Source organism: Dendropsophus ebraccatus, chromosome 5 (genome assembly GCF_027789765.1).
Source record: "Dendropsophus ebraccatus isolate aDenEbr1 chromosome 5, aDenEbr1.pat, whole genome shotgun sequence".
Taxonomy (NCBI): Eukaryota; Metazoa; Chordata; class Amphibia; order Anura; family Hylidae; genus Dendropsophus; species Dendropsophus ebraccatus.
This window is the reverse complement of record NC_091458.1, coordinates 33,848,850-33,875,932: the sequence shown is the minus strand read 5'-3', so window position 1 is coordinate 33,875,932 and position 27,083 is coordinate 33,848,850. Positions and strand designations below refer to the sequence as shown.

The window sequence follows — 27,083 nt, the reverse complement described above, 5'->3', positions numbered from 1 at the left end:
CACTAGTATTGTTAAAAGGCTGCTCCAGCAAAAGAAAAAAAAAAGGCAAAAAGTTATATAGATTTGTAATTCTATTTAAAAATCTCAAGTATTCCAGTACTTATCAGCTGCTGTATGTCCTACAGGAAGTGGTGTATTCTTTCCAGTCTTTCCAGTGCTCTCTGCTGCCACCTCTGTCCGAGACAGGAACTGTCCAAAGCAGGAGAGATTTTCTATAGGGATCTGCTGCTGCTCTTGACAGTTCCTGACATGGACAGAGGTGACAGCAGAGAGCACTGTGTCAGACTGGAGAGAATACATCACTTCCTGCAGGACATACAGCAGCTGATAAGTACGGGAAGACTTGGGATTTTTAACTAGAAGTACATTACAAATCTGTCTAACTTTCTGAAACCAGTTGATTTGAAAGAAGCCCTTTAAATGAGATATGATAGGTAAAGACATGTGAAGTGAGTGCCGATGCCTATAATGTATTGTATAGGAGCAGGGCTGTATGTATAGTTCTTGGTGAACGGCCCCAATAACAAAGTGTGCTATGAGTATATTAACTGCCACTCCAGAACTATGATGGTGCGGTGCTCGTGGCAAACAATGGACCAAATGAATGATTGGATCCCGGCACTCGCTCTTATAAATTGCTTCTGCAAAGTTTTATTTTAACATAAATGCAGACGCTGCATGCTGTTGAGAAAGACCGGAGGGTCGCAACGCGTGCAGCGTCTGCATTTACGTTAAAATAAAACTTTGAAGAAGCAATTTATAAGAGCGAGTGCCGGGATCCATTCATTCACAGTGTGCTATGGAATGCACATACAGGGGCAGGGTCTCCAATCTTGTCCGGATTCCCCGCTCCTGTACTGTATAGCAGCACTTCTGCTGTGGGTGACAAGGGATGGCATAACCTTATTGCGCACAGCCTGTAGGAGAAGGTCCTGTGTGGCTTCAGGTGACTGGGCAAGCAACAGAGGAAGAGAGAGCAGAGAGGTGGTAAATGGGATTTTTTTTAATTGATTTTTTGGTGGTTTCAGAGCTGTATACTATTGGTGTGTGTGTGTGTGGGGGGGGGGGGGACCTATACCGAATGGGGACATCAACTTGATGGGTAGAGGATAACCTGTCTGCTGGGGCAATCTAATGGGTGAAGGATCATCGACCTACTGGAGGTGTCTACCTAATGGGGAATACCTACTTACTGGAGCATTTACCTAATGAAGGGGAATTACCTACTGGGGGCACCAACATAACAGGCGGGCGGGGGGGAGTACCTATCCATAAGGGGCATCTACCTAAAAAGGAGATTACCTACCTATTGGGTGAATCTACATAATGGAGGTGGGAACTGTTTGGACATTGGGGACCTACCTTTTTAGAAAAATTAAAGGGGTTGTCCAGTGCTACAAAAACATGGCCACTTTCCCCCCTACTGTTGTCTTCAGTTTCGGTGGGGTTTCAAACTCAGTTCCATTGAAGTAAATGGAGCTTAATTGCAAACCACACCTGAACTGGAGACAAGAGAGGGGGAAAAGTGGCCATGTTTTTGTAGCACTGGATAACCCCTTTAAGAACAAGTCTGATCAATTATTATTACAAATTGATTCACTTATCTCATGTAACTTAAGGTGGCCATACTTCTTTAATAACTGGCAGACAAGTGATTGTTCTGACATCAGTTACCTCTCCTGTCCAGCCCTCGGGTTCCTGTGTTCTCTATGCGAAGGGGAGGGATAAGCCGCAGCCAGAGAGCTATTGCTGTGGCTTATCTCTCCCAGAACAAAGGGGTCCTGTGGTGATTTTCTATCACGCCTGACTCCTATCACCACTGACATCGTCTGACACTGGTCGTTCAGGAGAGCTTGATAAAGAGGGCTAGAATGTCAACTGCCAAAGACTCATGAAACTAAAACTAAAAATTGTTAAAGCTAAAACTTTTTTGTTTTTTTTGTTTGATTTTTTTTTTTTTTTAGCCCCACATATTCTTGCTACTTTTGTGTCTGAGATCCGAACATAAAACACATGATCAATCCAATTACTGGACCAAATCAATGTTAATGTAATATTTCATTGCCATGGTTGTTCGGGATTAATTGTGAACATAACTGAGGACACCACGGTGAATGAAAGCGAAATAAAGGGAACGTTCTCAACGAGACATTCATTACAATAGATTAAATGCCACAGAGGAACCTACAGAAAATAAATCAAATTGGATTTAGTTAGAAAGTAGGAGTCTATTAACAGCAGCGACATTTAATGCATTGCTAGAAATGACTGTGGAGATCTGTTAGTCCCCAATTAGGGAAGATTAAACACTTATGTAATCAGCCCAGAAAATGCAAAATACAGAGAGGGGAATCATTTCCAGTATGAGGATATAAGGAATGGATTACAGGAAATGTGCCGCACTTTGTTCACTAAGAAGGTTGCTGAAGAAGTCAAATAAACACCAGAAAACAGGTAGAGAGAAGACTATCTGAAACCACCACTAGAGGGAGCACAGACACGCTCTACTTACTGCTTATACACTGAACTCAATCTTCTAAGCCAGGGGCGTCAAATGTGTGGCCCTCTAACTGTTGCAAAACTACAATTCTCATGATGCATGGACAGCCAAAGCTTTAGCTTTGGCTGTCCAGGCATGATGGAAATTGTAGTTTTGCAACAGCCGTAGTTTGACACTGGTGTTCTAGGCTGTCCCTAGTGGCAACTGCAGGTATCAGCAATGTTATTATTTAAAGGGGGTTTCCAGCTTTTATAAAAAATGGCTGGACTATTCTCAGGGTCTGGCTCTCAGACCTATCCATGATCTGTTACAAGGGACTGCAGCCTCTTCAATGTTCACAAGTGGTTGTACTGTCTTTGCAGTCACAGTACTATTTGTAGCAGTGGTGTATACACTGCAGTATTGTACTATCTTCTTAGGAGGGACAATGCTGACCCTGTAGCTGATAGAATGACTATGTTACCTGTTTATATAGAAGAGCCCCTTCACACAACTAATTATAAAGTAAAATGAATCAGATTGCTTTGGTGGATGCAAATATGACATGGTGGATATTCACTTTGAAAGGGGTATTCCGTCAGACAAAAAAAATAATAATAATAATAATAAAAAAAAATATATATATATATATATTTTTTTACATTACTTTAAAAAAGTTGTAATATAACTTGATTGAAGAAAATGCAAATATGAGACATGGCTGCTCTGCTGCCACTAGTGGCTGTGATGGAAACTGCAGGGTTGCTCAGCTTTGGTCCCAGCACAGTTAGGGTGCATTTACACAGAAAGATTATCTGACAGATTATCTGCCAAAGATTTGAAGCCAAAGCCAGGAATGGATTTGAAAAGAGGAGAAAACTCAGGCTTTCCTTTATGACCTGTTCTCTGATTATAGATGGACGTCTTACATAAAAACGTCCGTCATTTAGTAAGTAACGTCTGCTATTTCATACCATTACAAACTTTATTTGTGTAATTCATCATTCAACATTTTTTCATAGTGTGCACCTAGCTTTAGAATGGACATTACACCTGGGGAAGCAGTTTTTTTTTTTTTTACAATATGTGCACAGGCTTTTTTCCATTGACTTTGACATTCTTTTTTTATTTTGCCATTGTAGTTTGCTTTAAAGGGGTTGTCCAGCGAAAATCTTTTTCTTTCAAATCAACTGGTTTCAGAAAGTTATGTAGATTTTTAATTTACTTCTATCCTAAAATCTCAAGTATTTCCTTAATTATCAGCTGCTGTATGTTGTGCAGGAAGTACGGTATTCTTTCCAGTCAGACACAGTGCTCTTTGCTGCCACCTCTGTCCATGTCAGGAACTGCCCCGAGCAGGAGAGGTTTTATATAGGGATTTGCTTCTGCTCTGGACAGTTCCTGATATGGACAGAGGTGGCAGCAGAGAGCATGGTGTTAGACTGGAAAGAATACACCACTTCCTGCAGGACATACAGCAGCTAATAAGTATGGGAAGACTTGAGATTTTTAAATAGAAGTAAAATTTGAAGACTTGAAAGAAAAAGATTTCCCTTTAATTTTACTGTGTGTGAGCCTAGCCATAATCCTCTATCTAAAACCTGGAATGTCATTTTGTTATGAAATTATATTTCCAGAGAGTACTTTATATACTTAGATACTTACCAGCCTTGACCTAATTTCTTTGGCGTACAATGGATAAAGGAACTCCGATTCCCCCTCAAGACGTAGACCCTCGCTGGTTACGCGTAAATGTCCCATTCCAGACTACAAGAAAAGGAAAATGTTTTTTATTATAAGGAAACAGAACACATACTTTATCCTCCAATACGGTATCACCAGTGCTCTCTACTTTGCTGGTGAACTTTATCAGTTTGTGGTTTCATGGTGCCCAGGGGTATTTGTCTATTGTTATTGTCACTGATATGAATGTGAAACCTGTCCAGAAAAAGAAAGAAAGGAAAAAAATTGGCACATGGTCATCAGTATATGTGTCAAGCCCCCCAAACAGTACAGGTAAGTGGGGTGTGATAGATCACTAAATGCACCCAGTGCCTAGGTGACTAGGGGGTGCCCAACTGTTTCTCTGTCTCATAAAAAACACCAATATTATAAATGGCACATAGTAAATGTGGGGCCTAGTGTCTCAGAACTCTTTCTTCCAACAGCTCTTCCATGTCTCTAAATAGTCTCTAAGATGCAAAAGCAGCATGAAAGACATTATAGAGCAATACTGATCAGTGTAATCTCCTTATTTCAAGGCTCAGCACTATACACCAGGAGAGAGGCCCTAGTTATTCATTGCCATTACTACAACTACCGCTACTCTCCATCATAACTCTCGCTCTCTTTCATATCTGTCTCATCACACTAATATAATCTCCGCAGAAGTTATAATATAACACTATAACCATCTCTCCATATCTACCACTTTTTAGAATACAATATCATTACAACATAATATACATAGGCTATAATGCAAGATGGAGTTTGCTACATATAAGCAGCAACATGGTCATGCTGACAACTATGGTAGCAATCCAATGAGGGAATAATAGGTAGCACAACTTGAAATATACAGTATACCAGATCCCAATACACCAGCAACAATCAAAATAACTTTCTAGAGCCATTCCCTCCCTTTCTTCTCTATAGACATGTTGGGGCAGCATGTAACCTAATCCCTCAGTGATCATTTAAAGACCCATGGTGCTTTAGAGTTGTAATAAACATATGATCTTACTTCAGTTAGATACTTTGGTCGTGTATAAATTTTCTCATAAAGTCAATGATCCAGAACAATGGCTGTCTTCTTTGCAATCTCAGCGAAACTTCATAGTCAAACCAGTAGAAAAGTTGCGAAACCTTTGCTTGACATCGCTTTTCTGAAGGGTGCAGATACCATAAAGCAGCAGGAATATCCAAGCGGGAGCGTCCTGTTTATGTCATCTCTAAGTGTGTTTGGTTCTTGTTTTTATGTCTGCCCACCATGTTTTACGAGCCTGATATTGCCTGGCTACTCTAGCATAGTCATAAAGCTCTTCTCCTGGTTACTCCTCTGTGCTGCTGCATGGGGTGAGGCTGCGCTATAGTTAAGCATACTAATCTTTGGCACCATCGCACCGGCAGCTGGAAATACTTTTTATGAGCAGCAGCTATTACGGCTTTTGGAAGGAATCTAAGAGAAGAAAGTAGGTTGCAGAACGGTAGTCGTGGAGCGCTGCAAACTTTTATAATTAAAGCAAAATCCATCAAAGGATGATACTTAGCTGTACAATTTAAAGCAATCCTCTAGTTCACAGTAAAAAAAAAAAAAAAAAAAAAAAAAAGTTTACATGCAGAATGAATAGTTAACATACCTGGTGCCCTCTGTTTAATTTGTCGAATCTGCCCCTTCTCCATGGCGTACACCAGGGGGCATATTGATAAATGATAGGTGTGTTATCTATACATTCTGCATGTATAGGGAGCTTTTTACGGTCACCAGAAGGTCACGTCAAGAGTAAATTGTAAGTGTTACAGGAGTTTCTTCACCCCCTTGGTGACGCCCAAACTCCTCTGCATATTCAGGCCCACCTCCAGTTTCCTGCCAGGCCTGTCGTTGTGTCCTGATCCTGAGCGCCATCATGACAGCGGGCCAGGTCTGGCCTGTCATTGTGTCCTAATCTCAAGTGCTGTCATCAGAGCGGGCCCCCCTCTAATGACGGTGCTCGAGACACAATGACAGGTCGGGCTGGGCAGGGAACTGGAGGCGGGTTTGAAAATGCAGAGGAGTTCACGTGTCACCGCAGGGTGGAGATATCTGTGAATTGCTCCCGCTGGGCCTGACTCCAGTGCACAACAGACCTCATGTGCATTAATGGGGTTGTCCAGGGAAAAAGTTTTTCTTTCAAATCAACTGGTGTCATAAAGTTATATAGATTTGTAATTTACTTCTATTTAAAAATCTCAAGTCTTTCCATACTTATCAGCTGCTGTATGTCCTGCAGGAAGTGTTGTTTTATTGACATTCAGAAACAGTGCTCTCTGCTGCCACCTCTGTCCATGTCAGGAACTGTTCAGAGCAGCAGCAAAATCTCTCCTGCTCTGGACAGTTCCTGTCTCGGCCAGAGATGTCAGCAGAGAGCGCCGTGTCTGGATGTAAATAAAACACCACTTCCTGCAGGACATACAGCAGCTAATAAGTATAGGAAGACTTGAGATTTTTAAATAGAAGTAAATTACAAATCTATATAACTTTCTGACACCAGTTGATTTGAAAGAAATTTCTAAATCGCTGGACAACCCCTGAATACTGGCAAAGATCACAGCAACCAGCCCACCGATCCCCACCAGCTGATTAACTGCAGCGGAGCAGATAAATGTGGTATGTACATCTCATTATTGCCCTTAAGACGGTACATTCACTTGTTGTAAAGTTTATAACATCAATGGCCTATTCACTCAATGTCTGATCAGCAGAGTGCTGCCGATCAACTGTATATATATATATAGTGCCCCCCAAACATTACGTCATAGTGGATCCAATAGAAGTTGCATTTATTCAAATACAATGCACATTTTTGCGTTCCTCTGGAGTCTGTGTTAGAGGAACCATGGAGGAGTTACATCCCTTTCTCTAGCACTGCTACACCATTGTCCCATAAGCTAGCGGATGTCTAATGTGGAAGTAGAAGCCCACCTGCTGACAACGCCTTATAGGCAGAGGGTGCTGAGGATGAAGGTATGTCTGTTACCTTCATCCTCAGCATCGTCCCCAAGCAGTTTATTCTGAAATCCTCTGCCTGGTAAGCTGTTAGGAGCACTGTGGGCGGGGCAAGCCCCAGAGCACCAGTCTAGACTTCCCCCTTCATTGATAATCATTAGAAGGGGCGGGCTGGACGGCCATAACCCTGCCCCCCTGAAACCCCCCCCCCCCCCCCCCCAAACAATATCAATGGAGGGGGACGAAAAGGACTGGGGGCTTGGAAGGCGGTAGCTTGCCCCCAGTGCTCCTAATGGCTTAGAGGGCAGATGATTTCACATTAAACAGCACAGGAACGGTGCCAAGGATGAAGGTAACACATATACCTTCATTCCCAGCGCCCCATGCACAATAGATTCATCTAACCTGCTCATATTTCCCCTTTAAGTGAGTCCTACCATCTAGTTTATCAACATCTGCACTTATTCAACATAATCAGTGCGTGGGGACATCACATTGGAAAAAAAAAAAATGGTACCACCCAGTTGTCAATTTAGTCCTATAGGCCCAGATTTAGCAAACTGGGTAACATGGAAATGCTCCAAACAGCCAATGAGAAAAAAACAGCCAAAATACAAGCTGAGCTGTGATTGGTTGCTATAGGCAGTTTACACCAGTTTCTATATTGCGCAGTTTGTTGAATCTAGGCCATAGTTCTAAGAGTAGAAGTGGCACAATGTAAAGTCCTATGAGATGCCCTAGTCAGTAGTAACAGTAGGAGGCATGTCAGGAGGTCTGACAGGTATTCTTTAAATTAGACGGAAGAAAAGACATCATAAATATAAAGTATTGGATATATTTGGCGGCTTGTTTTTGTGTGTAAATGATGCTTGTTACCCTGTCTGTATTTCAGTACATCATTGTGATAAAAATAAGGAGTTTAATAGGTCGCGCTGATGCGATATTCCCAGAAGAGGAGAGAACGCTGCTGTTGACCTGAATGACAGTTTTAGCACCGGCAGCAGCAGCAGCCGCTAACTCTGACAATGATGACACGGGCTGTGAGCTTTAATGTGGGAAGCTGCTGGATTCTCCTAAATTACCGCTATCATATAAAGGGGGATAGGAGACCTTTGTTTTCTTGCGTGGATCCATTATTATGTCACTTGTGTAATACACATAAACCCCCGTTCATTTATACAAATCACAGAGCGCCTCACCAAGTTGGGATAACGTAACATTCTTTCATCTCAATGAATAGAGCTTTTATAAGAAAATTTAAAGGGGTATTCCATCTCAGCTAATAGAGCTATACTCATCAAATTAAACATTTTTGCAAATCCATTCCTTTCCTAAACGCGTCTCCTCCTCCTGATATGCTGCTCCCTTCCTCCCATTGTTGACATCTTATTGTCTAGTATGCAGACCACCACTCTGCTCTAAAAGCAGTGGTGTATATCTAGTTATAATGTAGAGAGATAGTGTGTGTATATACAATGTATATGTAAATATGTATACTATATATACACCAGACGGAACCACTGCTTTTAGAGTAGAGTGTATTTCAAATAGTGTTTGGGTAAAATGGTGTTCGAAGGTAGTGATAAGGCTAGGTGATGTGATTTTACCTGCTTCCACTGTGACCCGTGAGACTACACCTATATATAGAAGTCTCTGAATTTTAGGATGACCAGAGCATGATCAGAGTGTGACAGAAAGATGGTCTGGAAGGAAGAAAGGAATGTGAACTCTCGCTCACAATGATATATTCCAGGAACTCTGACGCATATGTTACGTTTGCAATACTTGAACACTGCGAATGAGTAGTACCGCTCCATGTTTTGTCTATAAAAGTTAACACAAATCAAGAAAGGGGGCGCTTCCCCAACTTATGTTACTGATAAGTACATCAGCTGTCTGTGTCTGTGATTTTAAGTTGTAAGCAGAACTGCAGCTGCTACTGCTGCGTTTACACGGAACCACTATCGTTCGAATTTTCGCAATAACGATCGCATTTGAGCGATAATCGTGCCATGTAAATACAGCAAACAATCAAGTGATGAGCGAAAAATCGTTCATTTTGATGATTTTCAACATGTTCTCCAAATCGTCGTTCATCGTTCGCTAAAAATTCGCAGGTCGTTTCGTGTAAACAGTCTTTCAAAGATTCACCCTATGTAAAAGATGGGCTTAAGCGATCTTAAAAACGATCGCATTAACGATTTTTCTTACGAATTTTCTTACAATTTTTCTAACAATTTATTTGTCTAAACGCTGATCATTATAAAAACCAAATCGTTGCTTAAAAATCGTTAAATGATCGATTGGGCGAATTGTCGCTTTGTGTAAACGCAGCATAATGGTCCTTTTACACGGAACGATTTATCCTTCGTTTTTGCACGATAACGATCAAATACGAACGATAATCGGACGTGTAAACGCAGCGAACGATTAAACGACGAGCGAGAAATCGTTCATTTTGATCTTTCAACATGTTCTCAAATTATCGTTGGTCGTTCGCAAAAAATTCGCAGATCGTTCCGTGTAAACATTCTTTCAATAATTTTACCTATGTGTGATATAGGCTTAAGCGATCGCATAACGATTTTTCCGTACGATGTATCGTTCCATCTAAACGCTGATCGTTATAAAAAAAACATTGTTCATTCAAAATCGTTAATCGTGCGATCGGGCGAATTATCGCTCCGTGTAAAAGTACCATAACTCTCAATTAGGAACCATCCTATCCTGGGGAGTGTCTGACTTCAGAAAGTCAGACAAAACAAAAGTTAACCTTATCAGTAGTCATATATATACATATATTGTTACAGGGTCGCATGAGAACCACTTTACACAACCATGGTGATTAGCTGGCAATTATACATTTACCCTGTAATAATAAATCAAATGTAGTATTACACAGCGGCCGTTCAAATGAATTGTGACCATGTAATACATAAATGGGGGGGGGAGGGGAGAAGCACCCCCCCAAATACTTTTACCCCCCCCCCTTCTTCCCTCGCAGAAATGCATGTATACACATGCTATCTGTCTGCATATTATCTCTGATTAGGGTCACCCGGACAGAAACGCGCCAGTTCATGCACCATTCTACACATTTCCTTGTGGATTTATAAATCAAATTTTAAAGAAGTTAGAATAAAACAACAAAGTTTTTATCTTGGAAGTGCCGACCCTCTGCTTCCTCTTTGGTTCATGTATACTTACCTGTGATGGACGCTTTTCCGTGGCGCAGTGTTATTCCAGTGCTACAACGCTGTTCAGATCCCACTATAACCCATGTGACCTCTTCTTTCTTCAGAGACTCGAATTCAGCGTTTTCTATGCATCTCTATGTGAGTGTTAGTCACCCCAGCAGACTCTATTCTTATGGTCATGTTTTTCATGATTTTACAACTGTCATTAACATTTATGTTCACTAACTTTGCACATTAACTTTGTATGTATATTACACAGATACCTTGATTAAAAACAAGCTGGTTCAAAATGCGTCGGACATTTTAAAGATTTATAATAAAGCTTGAAAGAATTTTTATGAGCTGAAGGAATCTGGTCTTTTCTCTGTGTGATAAGTATATGGATGTGCTACCATGTCTGTTTCCCCCCCAGACTATCATTTACATTAATATCTCCTTATGAAATACTGAGACTGGGCCTGTCAGACCAAGAGCTCTCCGGCTTGTTAATAGCCTTCTCTATAGGTTTTGAATATTGGAATCTTTATGATACCCTAAAAATTTTCAAAAAGTAACTTGTACTGTAAAACAATTGTCTACAGCAGCAAGTGATAAGATTCAAGTTAGCGTTAAATTGTGTTGTCCTTAGGCTGGGTTCACACTACATTTTTGCAATCCGTTTTTCCATCCGTTTTTTGCAAATGAAAAATGGATTAAAAAAAACGGATGTCTTTGTGTGCCTCCGTTTTGATCTGTTTTTCCATTGACTTCCATCATAAAAAAAAAAAAAAAAAACGGATCAAAAAGGATCCGTTTTTTTTAATGGACACAAAAACGTAGTTGACCTCATTTTTGTGTCCGTTAAAAAAAAAACAGATCCGTTTTTTTCCCCCTTATAATGGAAGTCAATGGAAGAACGGATCAAAACAGATGCACACAAAGGCATCCTTTTTTTAATCTATTTTTCACTTGCAAAAAACAGATGAAAAAAACGGATTCCAAAAACTTAGTGTGAACCCAGCCTAAGGAAAAGCCAACCTACCTGTAGGGGGTATTTGAGGACCATCAATGACGTAGATATCCAACGTCGCCCACTAGCCATGTAGACTCCACTGGGAAGAGCTTGAATTAATATAACACATGCTATTTCAGGTGCAGGCGTCTTCACTGTATTTACTTTGTAGATCCTATTTTAACATTGTTGTTCTCCAGCCAGCAACATCGCGTTCCCCCTGGATAAGATCCAAGCGTCAGATAATGTTCTCTTGCTGAATTTCACCCTGGTGCACTATATTTAATCAGACATTTGTGTTTTATTCACATTACGGTGTAATTAACAGCGTGATAAAAAATCTGCAATAATCTGCAGTCAGACTGGTTAATGCCCCTACAGCGTTGCATCAGGGCCGATAATAGGAGAAACATCTGGGGTTAAACAAGAACATTGCTACTCATTCCCTGATAGCTTTCATAAAATCTAGCTGGCTGTTCTACTTCTCAGGGACTGCCAGGATACTTTGGTAAACAGGTCACCGGGACTGTCTTTGCTGCGCTGTACGAGGCTTCTGAAGTTAGTGTTTGATCTTGGATTTACAGGTAAGGAAATGGTACTCTCTGTATAAATACATGTATCCTTAGTTCTCTTATTCTCCAACATGAACTCTGTAGTATTGGTCTATGGGATATTGGAATAGATTGCCTCATCTTCAGAATGTGGATCATATCAACCGTTACTGTATAAATCCTCAACCCCTATACATTTTGCACTGATACTTGTTAAAGGGTATATCAATAATACTCTGTTTCCCCGAAAATAAGACATACCCTGAATAATAAAGAAGACCTAGTAGAGATTTGCTAAATATAAGGTCTCCCCTAAAAGTAAGACCTAGAAAAAATTTTGTGTGCAGATGAGATTCTTTTTAGCCCGTTGTCCCCTACCTTCACTGTCCATTGTAGAGCAGCTTCATGCAGGACATGAACACTGTCACCTGCTGCCAACCCCACTTGTAAGTGTGCAGGCAAGACATCAAGAGGCCCGTCACCTGCTGCTATCCCCATTATCCCCTACCACCAGACGTATAGCTGCACACAGTCTGCTGTTATCCCATCACCTGCCACCATACCGTACTCTGTCCCTGCTGTGCTGTATGAATGTGCTATGATGAGCTCCCCCTGGTGGCTGGAAGCTGCAGTACAGTTCCTGTTGTACAAGCGGTCCAGGGATTGCTGTGGGAGATCGTTACAGTCTCCAGACTGTACAGTATATAATATATATACTAAATGTTAATTTTTTTTAACAATAAATGTGAATTGCGCTTCATTGAAAAATAAGACATCCCCTGAAAATAAGACTTAGTGCATCTTTGAAAGTAAACTTTAATATAAGACACTGTCTTATTTTTAGGGAAACAGAGTAGCTGGGAGGAATAGAACATATGTAGTGTAGTGTACCATTGCAGGTTTATGATTATACTGTTGTGTCACACTATCAGCCAGTTAGGGCCATTACTGCCATGAGGCAAGATGAGCATCTTGCTTCAGGTGGCAGATTACAGTCCTGGAGCCCTAGAGGGGTAGCATGTTCCATTTAGTGGCCACAATCCATACTGTCAACAAAAATATCTGCAAATGATGGCTGGACACAAATTTAGAATGGAAGGCAGTAAATATTTGTAACTATACAACTATTATATAGAAGTATACTGTACACTTTGCTGTTACTTGTATATTCTACAGATTTTGTTGCATGACATTTTTTTTTTATTTATGGTTTTCAATGGAGGCAGGGGTTGCACTATTTAAGTTTTCACCACAGGAAGCAGAAACTTTAGAATAACCATTGCCACACCTACTGTATAATATTCAGTATTTCCAAATGTCATATAGAGTGCATCTATATCTGAAAACCAAACTGCTGGATGTTTTCAGTTCTGCTAAATGGAGGAATACATCATAATGTCTAAAAATGCTGCCATTTCAAACTATGTTAAATATATATATATATATATATATATATATATATATATATATATATACATATATATATATCCTCTTTTGAAGTCCAGTTTGCACCACCTGGTAACTATAGAAGCCATACAGGGTGCAACTCTCAGAGCCATACAAAGTATAAAAACATCTATAATATGAAAATTTTACTTTCACCTCTAGATCATCAAAAAGGTAATTCAAGAGTAACAGATATATACAATGCTGTTAGCCCGTAAACAGTAATAGCAACGGAGCATGTCATAGCCAGCAACACTCAGGAGGCTTGGACGCTACTGAAGAGGTGATCAGGTGTGGCATAAAAGCTGAGCAGTAACAGTAGTAATAAGGGATGGCAGCAGAGGAAGGACTTTAGTGCAGGCCTGGCTTACTGTCTCTGTAGGGTATCATATTGCATGGTGACACTGATGCCGCATTCAGCTAAAAAAAAATATGGGATTGTGGCACCAACAGGCACCCATGCATATCTGTAGGATGGATGATAAATGTTGCCATGCTTAGATGTCCTGGTACAGTAATTGTGTTATGCAGAGCTCTCCACCATTCTGCTGACCACTTAGCTTTCTCACATTCCAGACAGTTGGATTTATTTTTTGCCCCAATGTGGTAATGCTGCTCCAGACAATATGGTTTCAGCAAACCAGCAGGGGTGTGACATGTAAGTCTACTGGACTACATGTGTAACATTATAGTCCTGACCTGACCTAAGACTTTGTCATGTAAGAAATGTCGGCAAAGATCACCACATAGATCTTTTTTTCTGTAAGAGGATAAGTGGTGTCCCACCACGGGTGTTTCTTGTCTGACACCTGTTGCAAAAGCCCTGCACTCCAAAGTAAGGTGGTGATGAAGTTGTATGTGAATTTCACCACCAGATGTCAGTATTCTATGAGTTAATTTGGATGTATGTATTGCACAGCTGTAGTCACTATAGGGTTACTGTTTTTGTTATGTGATTCTGTGGCCCATAGGAGATACCCTTTCTTTTCTACCTATCCCTGCTCTATGTATACATACACATACAGCCCCTAGGGGACAGTGCAGTCTAGTGTGGTAGTGGACACAGACACACGGAGACTTTTTTTCTAAGACTTTAACTATGGACACCATGCAGTGTTAAGCCACTAAAAGGAGGTCAAGTCAGAGATCACCCCTGCCCACGCCGTGAACCTCTCTTAACAGTGCAGAGTGGTATCCTAGTACAGAGGAACTGACCCGGATAGAGCAAAGCAACCGTAATCAAAGTCTACGTACTCTATCTCGCAGCGCAAGTGAAACCGGGACACCCTTGGACACTTAGTTTTGCCAAGGTAACAGTCTGGTGCTTGTGTCACCCTTGTAGTACAGGTACCCCGACACTGCAGGGCAGAAGGTGGATTAGTAAAACAAGGGAAAAAGTATTCTCTTCTCAAAAAGGGGAAAGAGAGATATGAGAGCCCTCAAGGAAAAATACAAACTGTATCCAATCTTAGAGATTTAATGAATAAAATTGAAAATAAGAATATGCGGCTTAAAGCATAAAGAAGTCCACATAAAATGCTGCTTCGCGAATTCGCTACTGACGATGGAAAGGGTGCTTTCCGAAATGCGTATAGCAGTTTAAATCACTACAGAAACGACTATGCTCATCATCATTTGTACCCAGGACAACTACGACTTATCATCTCCGTACACAGTCCCTCTGCACTTTCGGATCTTGACACTATTCACCGCTGCCTGTCTGAAATGCAGAGATCAAGCGATGGTAACATCTCTACATCTACATTGTTTCATCGTATAGTTATCCGAGTCAACAACTTTGCAGTTACTTTATATCTGACTGTAGCCTACCAGTCCCACACCACGGACTGCCTGCGAGCCCATCTACATCGGACCGACTGTGAATCTATGCACATCGGACTGGTAAGCTACCAACATACACCTGTTGTGTGAGCTATTTCAGTTCAGTATTTTATGTGGACTTCTTTATGCTTTTTAGCCGCATATTTTTATTTTTTAGTTTATTCATTAAATCTCTAAGATTGGATACAGTTTTTATTTTCCCTTGAGGGCTTTCATACCCCTCTTTCCCTTTTTTGTAATACTGTACATGAAGTGTGAATAGGGACACACACTTGAGAGTCACTCGAATTTTTACACACTTTTACACATTTTTCTTTTCACTATTCTCTTCTCAAGTCTTCTTCTCTTCAGTACTCTTTTCTTAAGTTCCAGCAGAGCACACTACTACCTTTAGTTGGGGCTCTCCTGACAAACTCCTCTACTCTTAACACTGCTACTCTACCTCAGCACTTTACAGTAAGTATCTCCCAGCACAGAGTCAGTGAACGCGTCTGTATCACGGAAGTTATCTATCTCCAAATTATCCTGTATTATCAGAGACTATGAGGAAAACCATTTTATTTATTCTACTGGGACTCAGTGATCATTGCACCAACACCTATACACACAAACTACACACTTCTTGGGTTATTTTCCCCTTTCTGTGGCTGGTGGTACCCACAGTCCGGGTGGGTCATCTCCCCACCCTGGACTACTGTGACAAGAGCCCAAGGGACCCATCACAACCCGGCAGGTCACCCACCATTGGGCAATAGTACAGCCAGCCATGACATCAAAGCAGGTATACCATCCCACCTCTGTGCTGAACTAGCACCGGTGTCACCACATTTCTATCACTGGCTGAGCTGTACTACACCACCGACCAACCACCACAGAAGTGGCGTCACCAGGAACAACTTAGTAGGTGACTTGTCGAGTACCACAGATACATACAGTTTAAAGCCATGTATGACTTAAAGAATACCTAAAGAGTCATAAAACAAAAAAACCAACCTTTTCACATGTCACAGGTTGGGGTAGCACGCTTCACTCCCCGGCTTACAGTGGCTCCATTATAGGTCTATGGAACTGCCCTGCATCCCTGGGACCCCTGCCGTTCTCTGCGATCTCCTGCAGAGCCAACATCACAACCCGGTTGCCCACTCAGCTAGTCAGTGAATAAGGAGGGGCACTGTTACAGTCGTTTATTGGTTGAGCATGCAATCCATCAGCCGGGACGGGCATATAACCCTGATTGGTGACATCATCATAACTCGGGGGGGGGGGGGGGGGGATGTCTTCTGGCGAAGGTCCCGAAGCTGGTCACACAATGCATCGCGAGCACAGGAAGAGTCCTGTGTTTTGAGACTCTTAAATGAGGCTCCACAGACTCTTTTTTTCATAGTTGTATTTCCCAGTGGGCAATGCACCTAGGATTTCACTGCATTGAGCGCTTTAACCAGCAGTTGACGGTATTTTCTTTGGCTGATCTGCTTACCATTTTTTTTTGTTTATGTCTTTTAATATAATTTGAAAATTTAATATAATTTTTTTGCTTATTCTTCCCACTTTTGATATGTAGACTGTAATACTATCATCTAAATATGTTAGTAACACAATGATAAGCAAGTCCCAGCCTTGCATTGCAAAACCTAATATCCTAATATATTAAAAGGTTGAAAACAAACAAACAAAAAAAATAAACAAAAAAAAAGGAACCCAATATGGCTGCACTGAGTGTAATGTCATCTAGGTATAAGGAAGGGAGGGGAAGCTATGTCACTATATAATGCAACCAAATAATCTTTCTTTTTCCTACACTGATTTTACTGACGTCCGCGAACGTTTGCAAGAACAATGAAGGGCTAAATGCATGAAGCAAATCTATTACCCAATAAAGGTCAAAGCTTTAATGGATGATTTGCTATGTTATTGCTGACCGTGCATGTTTCAAGTTTTGCCACAGCTAATTTATCATGGTCTATGGTCTTATAAAATATGGATTCTCTGGTCTCATAAATCAGGATCAGCATCATGTCTGAAGCATGCCACTTCCGTCTCGCTGACCTGCATGAATGCTTCAGCTAGAATTTAAAGTGTGCCAGTGTTACATCCTTCATTCCCGATGTGATCGTTTTTATGATTTCATCAGCCAAATACATGCTTTCTGGTATAGGGATAAGTTTTTTACTTCCAAACCACCAGACTCACTGGACCTATGGATGCTATTGCTCCAAAGCTGGTAAAAAAAAAATAAAGGAAACTGGACGGCCCCATTCTTCATCTACTGTACCCCAACAACCAAAAACTTTAAACATGCCCCCATTTTTTTTTTTTTTTTTTAAGGCAGGCTTTAAAGAGAGCCTGTCAGTATGAAAAAAAAATCTACATTTTAATATAATTTTGAAGCCTTGGGATTCCATAACAGTTTTACGTTGTGGCCACACCTTCCTGTTTCCGATATATATAGGGATGTTATTATTTGGTTGACTCTCTGTACTGAGTATCTTCTGAATAGGGAGGTTGTCATGAACTTTATTTTAAAAAGAATATAAGGCTTAAGGGGAGGTTGTCACGGCCGCGGCGGCGTCCCATGTTCCGGGCCGCCGCCGCAACCTCCTCCTGCCACATGCAGCCGCCGGGGTCCTTGTGCAGGGACCCGGCGCTGCTGCTAGTTCGGCCCCTGGGGGCGCCTCACCTTCCTCCGCTCCTGTCTCTCACTGTGCCGGCCGGCGCGCGCGTCCCCGCCTCCTAGGGCGCGCGCGCGTCACCTGTCTCAGATTTAAAGGGCCAGTTCCACCCCTAATTGGTTGCTGCACATCACACTCTCCTATAAGTTTAAGCCCTGCCCCCTCCCAGGTGTTGGAGCCTCTACATGCTTCCCATAGCGTTTGGCCCAGCTCCCTGTTGTTCCTGATTCCTGTCCGCTACCTGGTCCCTAGTCCTTGTTCCTGATTCCTGTCCGCTACCTGGTGCCCTAGTCCTTGTTCCTGGTTCCTGCTCCTCTGTTACACTACTGCTCCTGTGTTCAACCTGTCACCTGCGGTTACGCCTACAGACCTCTGCCAGCACCTTCTCCTGCCACGCCTCGCCTGCCGTCACTAGCAACCAAGCCAGGGGTAGCGACCTGGGGGTCGCCTGCCGCAGCAAGTCCATCCCGCCTTGCGGCGGGCTCTGGTGAAAACCAGCGGCCCCTTAGACTCCGCTCCCTGGTGAGGTTAGTGCCATAGCTGGTGACGGTCCAGTGGATCCACTACTCCAGGCGTTACAGAGGTGTTAAATCAGGCTCAGAGGGTGTGAATAAGAGGCTAAGGACACCATTAGACCTCCCTGAAGTTTTACCATCTGGTTGACTATCTATACCTTTGGATAAACTCCACAAATCTCTTCAGCTTTATGTATTAAAATTTTATTTTGATGCCTTTAAAATGCCGACGCGTTTATTTACACTAAACAGGGTCTAATGTGGTGAAACATGCTGGGACAATTTCAATATTATATTGAAGGACAGGATTGCAAAGAGCACTGACTAAGGACTGAAACGCGTCGGAAAGGAAACAAAATAAAATTTTGACATTACTATACATAAAGCTGAAGAGATTTGTGGTGTTTATTCAATTACATATGAACCTCAGAGTCCATTGGATTCTCTTTGTGCTGATTGGTTGATTCACACGTTGTGAGACACAAAATAGGTAGTGCTGACAACTATCTGGAGTTTCTTTTATCTATACCTTTCACTGAATAGGTAGATGAGTGGGAACTTCAAAATAGGGTGTATGTCCTTTATTAGAGATGAGTGAGTACTGTTCGATTGAGTTGATATTCACTATTCGAAATACTCATTTTCGATCGAGTATTCTTCCAAAATGCAGTAAAAGTTAAACTCCCATCTCACTTTTTTTTTTTTTTTTTTTTACCAATAACTATACAGGGGTTGGGACAGGCACTAGGAGCACACGGGCAGTGAAAAAAAGCCTCTTCATTCATTGGCTGACTAAACCATGTGACCTTCAAAGTACAAGAATAGTGGTTTCCAGATTGGTGGAGTGTGTGAAGAATAGGCTTCAGTGTATCTACCTGGTAAAAAACCTTAGATATAGGGTATACAGCTGTATACTGAGAGTGTGCCAAAAAAAAAAAAATAATTTGGTACTACTGATTGCGTTCTGTGCGTAACATTAACCATTGGAATACCTTTTGCCTGAAGGCATTTCTAAAAAAAATCATATATATAGGGTATATGGCTGTATACTAAGTGTGTTTGGAGTGTATTGTTGGGAGGCTGTGATAATGGCGTAATGCTGCGACTTCGGCGTGTTAGATGTACCCAGGCATGCTTCCCCTGTTGTCCCAGTTGCATTCCAGAGGTGTTCGCATCATTTTTGGAGGTGTCATGGAGGACTTGAAAACCTAAATTCAACAATTTATAGATCACCAAGTCACAAGCATTTTTTCCCATAGACTTTAATGGGATTCGATATATTCGATTGTGACTCGAATGGAATTTTGAACTTTTGAATATTTCACTACTCGCTCATCTCTATCCTTTATGTGAAAATAAATAAAGCAAGATTTTGTAGGAAAATAGGGTGTGAATACTAAGGTCACAGTGAACGTTTAAAGATGAAATCTGGCAAACATATTCATTTTTTGCAGATCAACTGGTCAGAAAGCTTTATAGAGGATTGTGTAAGACTAGAAAGAATACACAATTTCCTGCAGGACATACAGCAGCTGATAAGTACTGGAAGACTTGAGATTTTTAAATAGAAGTAATTTACTAATCTGTATAACTTTCTGACACCAGTTGAAAAGAAATATTTATTTAACAGAAGAGTTTCATATTTACAGATAACAGGTTCCCTTTAAATGCTTTTTTTGTAGCTTGCTTCATAGCACAGTCCTGCGAAAGGTATTTATACAGTTTATATGACATTTAGATATTTGTGGTTACCCACACGGTGAACACAATCTTTGTAATGACTTTCTAAGTAAATATAGAATTACAGCTGACACAGCCAGGAGAACATGAGCCTTTCTTATATAGACCTATTAAAAAGCCCAAGCTAATTTAGAGGACTATACTAGTTTCTAATTTTATGAGCTTTTACATACAGTACACTCGCTCAGCTGTCATTGAAGGCAACAGGGAACCATTCACAGTCACTTTAGTCCTAATTGTATATAGTAAAGAAAAATAATCATGATTTCCCCCTAATCAATCTGACTGACATCACTCAGGCCCACAGTAATTGCAATGTACTAACACCATAGCTCATACAGCAGACACTGGCAGCACACCTATTAATAGAACAGAATATTTAAATAGGGTATAATAGGGTATAGGGTATAATAGGGAATAACGAGCTGATCGCTGGGGTCCGACTGCCAGGACACATTCGCCCCTTAATTCATTTATTCTCTATGGGACACTGATCACTTTCACATTCTACACTCCACAGAATGAATGGAGTGCAGGCCGCTCCATTGGTGTGAGCTCCATACATTGTAGGGTGATAACAAGCTGAGATGGGAATACACCTTTAGGCTATGTTCACATGTATATTTTCTTAAACCACGTATTACGAAAATATATGTTACCTTGCTGTCTATAGGATCCTGGACAGAGCGTATACACATAGTATACACTCCAGCCGAGATCGCTAGTGGCACCGGAAACAACTGACAAGTCTGTTTTCTGCGTACGCAATTCATTGAATAGCGGCCGCAGAAAACCATGTCAGTGCTGTGGGGAGTTCTGGTGCGGGCGCACACGGTGGTGTTTTCTTTCCAGTCTGACACAGTGCTCTCTGTTGACATCTCTGTCCATGTCAGGAACTGCCCAGAGCAGTAGCTGTCAGCAGAGAGCACTGTTAGGGTATGTGCACACTGCTGAAAAGTGACGAAAACTCCGTCACGTAATCAGCCGCTCATGGACTGCGCCAGCGCGCGAGTCTCCGCCTGTGTCATAGACTCCATTCTATGCATGGGCAGATTCTTGATCAGTCCGCGAGCGGCAGATTACGCAACAGAGTTTTCGTCACTTTTCAGCAGTGTGCACATACCTTCAGACTGGAAACAATACATCCACTACTGGAGGACATGCAGCAGCTGATAAGTGTGGGAAGACTTGAGATTTTTTTATAGAAGTAAATTACAAATCTACAAAACTTTACAATTACAAAACTTTCTGAAACCAGTTAATCTGAAAGAAAAATATTTTTGCTGGATAACCCCTTTCTGCTCATGAAGATGGTGATGTAGGCTGGTCAGAAATTATGACATCACTCAGGGGGCGGGGCTACAGCTCAGAGATAAGATCCAGTCACGCCTCCTGTGACATCAGAGGAAGATGTATTGTCACGGGAGAGAGGGAGGGGCCAGAGAGTTGGAGACAATACATATTTTGTAGTTTTTCTATTTTCTCCTTCCTGTTGGTGGTGAAGCAGGTAAAAGAACTATATTAGTAAGTTCTATGTGTTGTGGTGATGTGTAGAGACACTCAGCATTACCGGATCAGAAAGTAAATGTGGACACGGTCCAAGTGCAGTATGTGAAGCGGCAGCAGGTGTGCAGTCTAGAGTTAATATACAGACGTAGGTGTCATGATGAAATGTTTGTGGATTCAGTGATGTGTGTAGACAGTTTGGAACATAATGTAATATGCAGGTGCTTAGTGGGGTGTACAGGAGTACGAGTACAGTCGTGCTGACAGATGAATGATTGATCGCTTTCATTTTATTTTCATTACCAGGGCTGGAATGCCAAATTGCAAGTAAAAGGCATCCGGCAACAAATAGCTGGAAGTTTCTGCAGCAACAGGTGATGTCTGACAGTGCTCTGAATAATGGAGTACGGCCGCGATCACACTGGCAGAATCTTTTTACTGTGAGTTCAGGTCATTAGACCCACGGTCAGGACTTGTAGGAGAGATGTAATATGGACACATATTAAAACATAGGGGGACATTTATTAAGTCCGGCGTTTTTTTACGCCGGACTTAAAAATGTCCCTGCATCTCCAGCGCTACGGGGATTTATGTAGAGGCGGACTGCCTCTACATATATCCCGTGCGCTTGGCCGAAAACCTACACCAGCTGAGGACTGGAGTAGGTTTTCGGCGTATCTTTTGGCGGAACGGATGGTGAATCGTGCAGACTCTGAGTCCGCGCCCTCTGTTCCGCCCCCTTCACACCCCCTCCCCGCCCCCTGGCGTACTCGGCGGAAAGTGTCGATTTGCGAATATTTTATTCGCAAATCGGCCATTTGCGAATAAAATAATGCGCAAATCTGCACTTTCCACCGAAAATCATCCGGATGATACATGTCCCCCATAGTGTATAATAATAATATGGACACATATCAAACATGGAGTAAAGTGAAACTGGCTCAGTTGCCCCTAGCAACCAATCAGATTCCACCTTTCATTTTCCAAAGAGTGTGTGAGGAATGAAAGGTGGAATCTGATTGGTTGCTAGGGGCAACTGAGCCAGTTTCACTTTACACCGTGTTTGATAAATCCCCCCCATAATGCATCTGTATTATACTCATGTGGAACTGGCCTCAGTGATGAGCACTGTAGTGGGGTCTGTAGGTGGACATTACAACCCTGTTTGAGCTGACAGTATATTAGAACCACCAGCTTGTATCTGCTGGAAGATGAACTGTGCCTCTACTTGTAAACTGTATTACTGTAACCACCAAGCTTGCAGTGCCTCATTTATGTACAGCCTGCTTGAGTCTATCAGGTTACTTGTTACACCATCTCCTCAGCTACACCAGCTGTCTACAGTGGGTTAAAGGGGAACTCTGATGGGAAAAAAAAATATTTCATATGAACTGGTGACAGATTGCTTCTATTTAAAAATATCAAGTCTTCCAGCTGCTGTATGCCCTGCAGGAAGTGGTGTATTCTTTCCTGTCTGACACAGTGCTCTCTGCTGCCACCTCTGTCCATGTCAGGAACTGTCCAGATCAGTAGCAAATCCCCATAGAAAACCCCTCCTGCCATGGACAGTTCCTAGCATGGACAGAGGGGGCAACAGAGAGCACTGTGTCAGACTGTAAAGAATATACCACTTCCTGCAGGACATACAGCTGCTGATAAGTACTGGAAGACTGAAGATTTCTAAATAGGAGTAATTGACAAATCCGTATAACTGTTTGACACCAGCTGATTTGAAAATAAATAATAATAATTCCCGGAGTACCCCTTTTTATTAACACATACTACATGGCCTTTCTTACATACCTTTTTTCCTCCCCTGAAATATATAAAATAAAAAATACCATGTTCCTTCTGATGCCAAATTAGAAAACTATTATGCTAAACGATATCCTTAGACCATACGATATCCTAAGACCATACGATATCCTTAGACCATACAATATCCTAAGACCATACGATATCCTTAGACCATACAATATCCTAAGACCATACGATATCCTAAAGACACCATGAACACACAGGTTTGCCTTGTGCATAAGTTCAGCCCAGAGCATCCTTTGGAGGGTCTAGATTTTTATGTAACAATAGGCCTCACCCAAAATAGAGCCAACGAGATCCCCAGAAGGCAATGTAACTGAAGCTGGCTTGCATAATTATATGCATTATCAATACATATTTTAATGTAACAGCTCTACCTTTATAGCATCCAAATTAGCTCTGTGCTGTGGGAAAGATAGACATGAAGCCAGCGCCAAAGATGTGGTGCTGGTGTGATATTCTGGGGCCACAGTGCACCAGCCCAACATCTTAAGTGCTGGCTACAGTTTGGATAAAGCAGTTTTTGTATACTACCAGCATAGAGTGCCATATAAACTACATACAGTAAGTGGAACAGGGGCTTGTATTAAAATCTGAACAGCAAAACAGTAAGCCAGGGATGCTGTATGCTAACTGCTAACAGATTTCCTGGTCTGGGTGCGCTTTAGCTAACCCAGTGAATATATACCAAATGGCAAAGTAAGCCAGTACTGATTTATACTGGCTTCTGTTTAATACTAAAGAGTTAAAAAAGTAGATGGGGGTGCACAAAGCATCCCTGGCTCACAGTCCTTTCTTTACAAGGTGCCCTACAATAATAACATAGGGCACCATGGAAATTATGCATCTTCAAAGACCAGAATAAATGGTGTCTTTATTAACAGGATAAGCATAAGATGGAAAGTTATTCCCTACCCATAAGATAGTAGATGATTAGACAACCAGTGGGCGTCTGACCGCCTGGACCTTCACCAATCACAAGAAAGGATGGTCTCTTGTCCCCTAAGTGAATAAAGTGGCATTACGCATGCTTGTCCATTGCTTCATTTACTTTCTACAGTTCTTCCAAATAGCCAAGTCCAACTCTTAACAAAGTTTGGAACTCAACAGAGAGTGAGCGCTTTAAAATGAATCTGTGATGGTGTCAAAGAGGCGGAGCCTTATATTCTCTGGGGTCTAGTACCGATATGCCTTTTTGTACTGTATGCCTGCGTCATGCATAATCAGCCACGTATACTCTGCATACAGCATTGTGGGGTTTTAAGGTCATGGAAATATTAGGCTCCGCCTCTTTGACAAAATTAAATATTTAAAATCAAATATTTAAAAAAATGAAAATAAAAACACAGAAAAAGGGTATGTTCTAAATATTTTCACTGATATTTATCCAGCGTTGCCATAAGCTTGGTAAGCGGTCAGGGGGTTACAGAGTCATTTTAAAGGGTCACCTACAATACAGTTCTTCTTCTCTCAGGAAGTTGATACAACTTTGCATTTCTTCTGCGTCGACTTCATTAAACTTAGAATGAACAATTAGCAGCCACACCTAAGCAGAGACGCGAATGAAACTAAATTGAATCACGGAACATTAACGGGCCGATATCCATAATAATTAACATCAATTGGAAAAAGATTAATTACAGCATTAGCTTCACGAACTTATTATAATAGCCGAAGCAAAAACCTTTAGCGATGTGATTAACGGCGGAACCCGCACGAAGAGAAATACAAATTAAAACATTAACTAAACAATAAAAGAACTGGCAAATTTGGAATGAAAACAATTACATTGCGGCTCACAATTACAATAGATAGATTGGGGGACGTAATAAAGAAGATGAACGGTCACACTTAACTGGGTTTCGGGATCATAAATTATTAAAATAAAATTTGGAGTAATATAAAAATGACATTTTACAAGCTCGGTAATAATAATCTTTAGGCTTTAGATCAATTTTTCTATTCTCTGGCAAGCAGGCCATGTCATAAAATTATCCTTCAGGGGGCTTTCCTCTTTCTATTAATGCATATGTAATCAATGGGTGGGTGAGGGGCCGTTATTAGCTTGAATAAAGAACCATTTTTAAAGGGGTATTCCATTTAAGATTGTCCAAGCACACAGCATAAGAAACAGCCTCTTCTTTCCTCGCTGTGCTCCCCTAGTGTCCTCCGTCATCTTCTGTCTCCGGCTGAACCATCTCACCTCCACTTTTGAGATGGACTTGTCTGGCAGTGAAAGCCTGCCTAGCCAATCACTGACTGAGACGGGACAGCGCCTGGCGATTGATTGGCTGAGCGGGCTGTCACTGCCAGACAAGTCCATCTCGATAGTGGAGGCAGGATTGTTCAGCTGGAGACCAAAGATTACGTAAGAAGACACTGGGGGAGTGCAAAGAGGTAAGAAGAAGAGGCTTATCTCTTTAAAGGGGTTGTCTAGGATTAGAAAAAAACATGGCTACTTTCTTCCAAAAATAGGCTATGTTCACACTACGAATGAGACCAGCCGTTCCAGGACTTGGCCAGGTCACAGCACTTAAGTACCGGCCGGATGATCTTTCCGGCCGCAGGGTTCTAATGCGGGCGCTACAGTTCGCACCCGCATCAGAACCTCCCACAGCACACAATGAAGCAAAAGGCCGGAGCCGCTCGCTTCATTGTGTGAACTGACAGGGTTTCCTACGGCCGCAATTCATTGGATTGCGGCCGCAGAAAACTGACATGCCAGTTATTTGCGGGTCCGCACGGGATCCCGGCCGGAGCATATACAATGTGTATATGCTCCGGCCGGGATCCCATAGAAATGTAGGCAATGTTCCACACTGCATAAACTACGGCCGTTGTTGCTGATGGCAACAACGGGCGTACTTTTACGTATTGTGAACATAGCCATAAAGCCATATTTGTTCACAGGTTATATGCAGTATTGCAGCTGAACCCTATTAAACTCAATGGAGCCTACCAGAAACAAAAGCCACCAACCGATGGACAGAAGAAATGCCCTGTTTCTTGTTTGCCTCCTTTTGCAGGGGTTTTTGGAATAGGCTTGAAATATCAGCCCAACTCCAAAAATAATCCTAGTTACAGTCAGCGCCTCCAGCGCTAGGTTATGTCATGTGGCATCACAAATTCACGTATAGGACCTTCTAGTCACAGGCCAGGGGTCTCAACATACCAACAGAAAACACCAATCCCACAGGCTACAGCCTGGGGAGTAGACCCCCTATTATATGGCACCCGACTAAAAACTAACTTTTATTTTAGTATCTAAAATACTTAATAGTAGTATAAGTGTATTAAAAACATGATCCACAATGCTTATATATGATAGCTATATAAAGTCTGACCAATCAGGATCAGTATTGTATGCTATATGGATAGTCAAACATGGTGGTGATTGTGGTCGCTGGCATACCTTATCCCTTAACCATCCTGAACCTCCCAAGAGCTGAATCCAAAGTAATGGGACATTTTAAGGAATTGCCTTCACCCCTCTATCTAATTGGATCCACTTATGTTTTTTGCCCGACACCTGTATGTGTGATTCCAGTCTTATGTCCATAGCAGTTACAGTATCTGCTAATGGTCCTGGAGGATAAGGGGTTCATAGAAAGATACAAACCTGAT

At 41.7% G+C, this 27,083-nt stretch overlaps 1 protein-coding gene across 2 annotated transcripts in view; it reads right to left on the bottom strand.

Annotated features, from left to right (window-relative positions):
- SGCG (sarcoglycan gamma) overlaps positions 1-27,083 on the bottom strand; it is a 189,979-nt gene that overhangs the window by 64,795 nt on the left and 98,101 nt on the right. For both annotated transcript variants that reach the window (XM_069972053.1, XM_069972054.1), the window contains exon 3: positions 4,145-4,246. In XM_069972053.1, the coding sequence (XP_069828154.1) occupies positions 4,145-4,246 (102 nt within the window). The remainder of the gene's footprint in view (positions 1-4,144; positions 4,247-27,083) is intronic.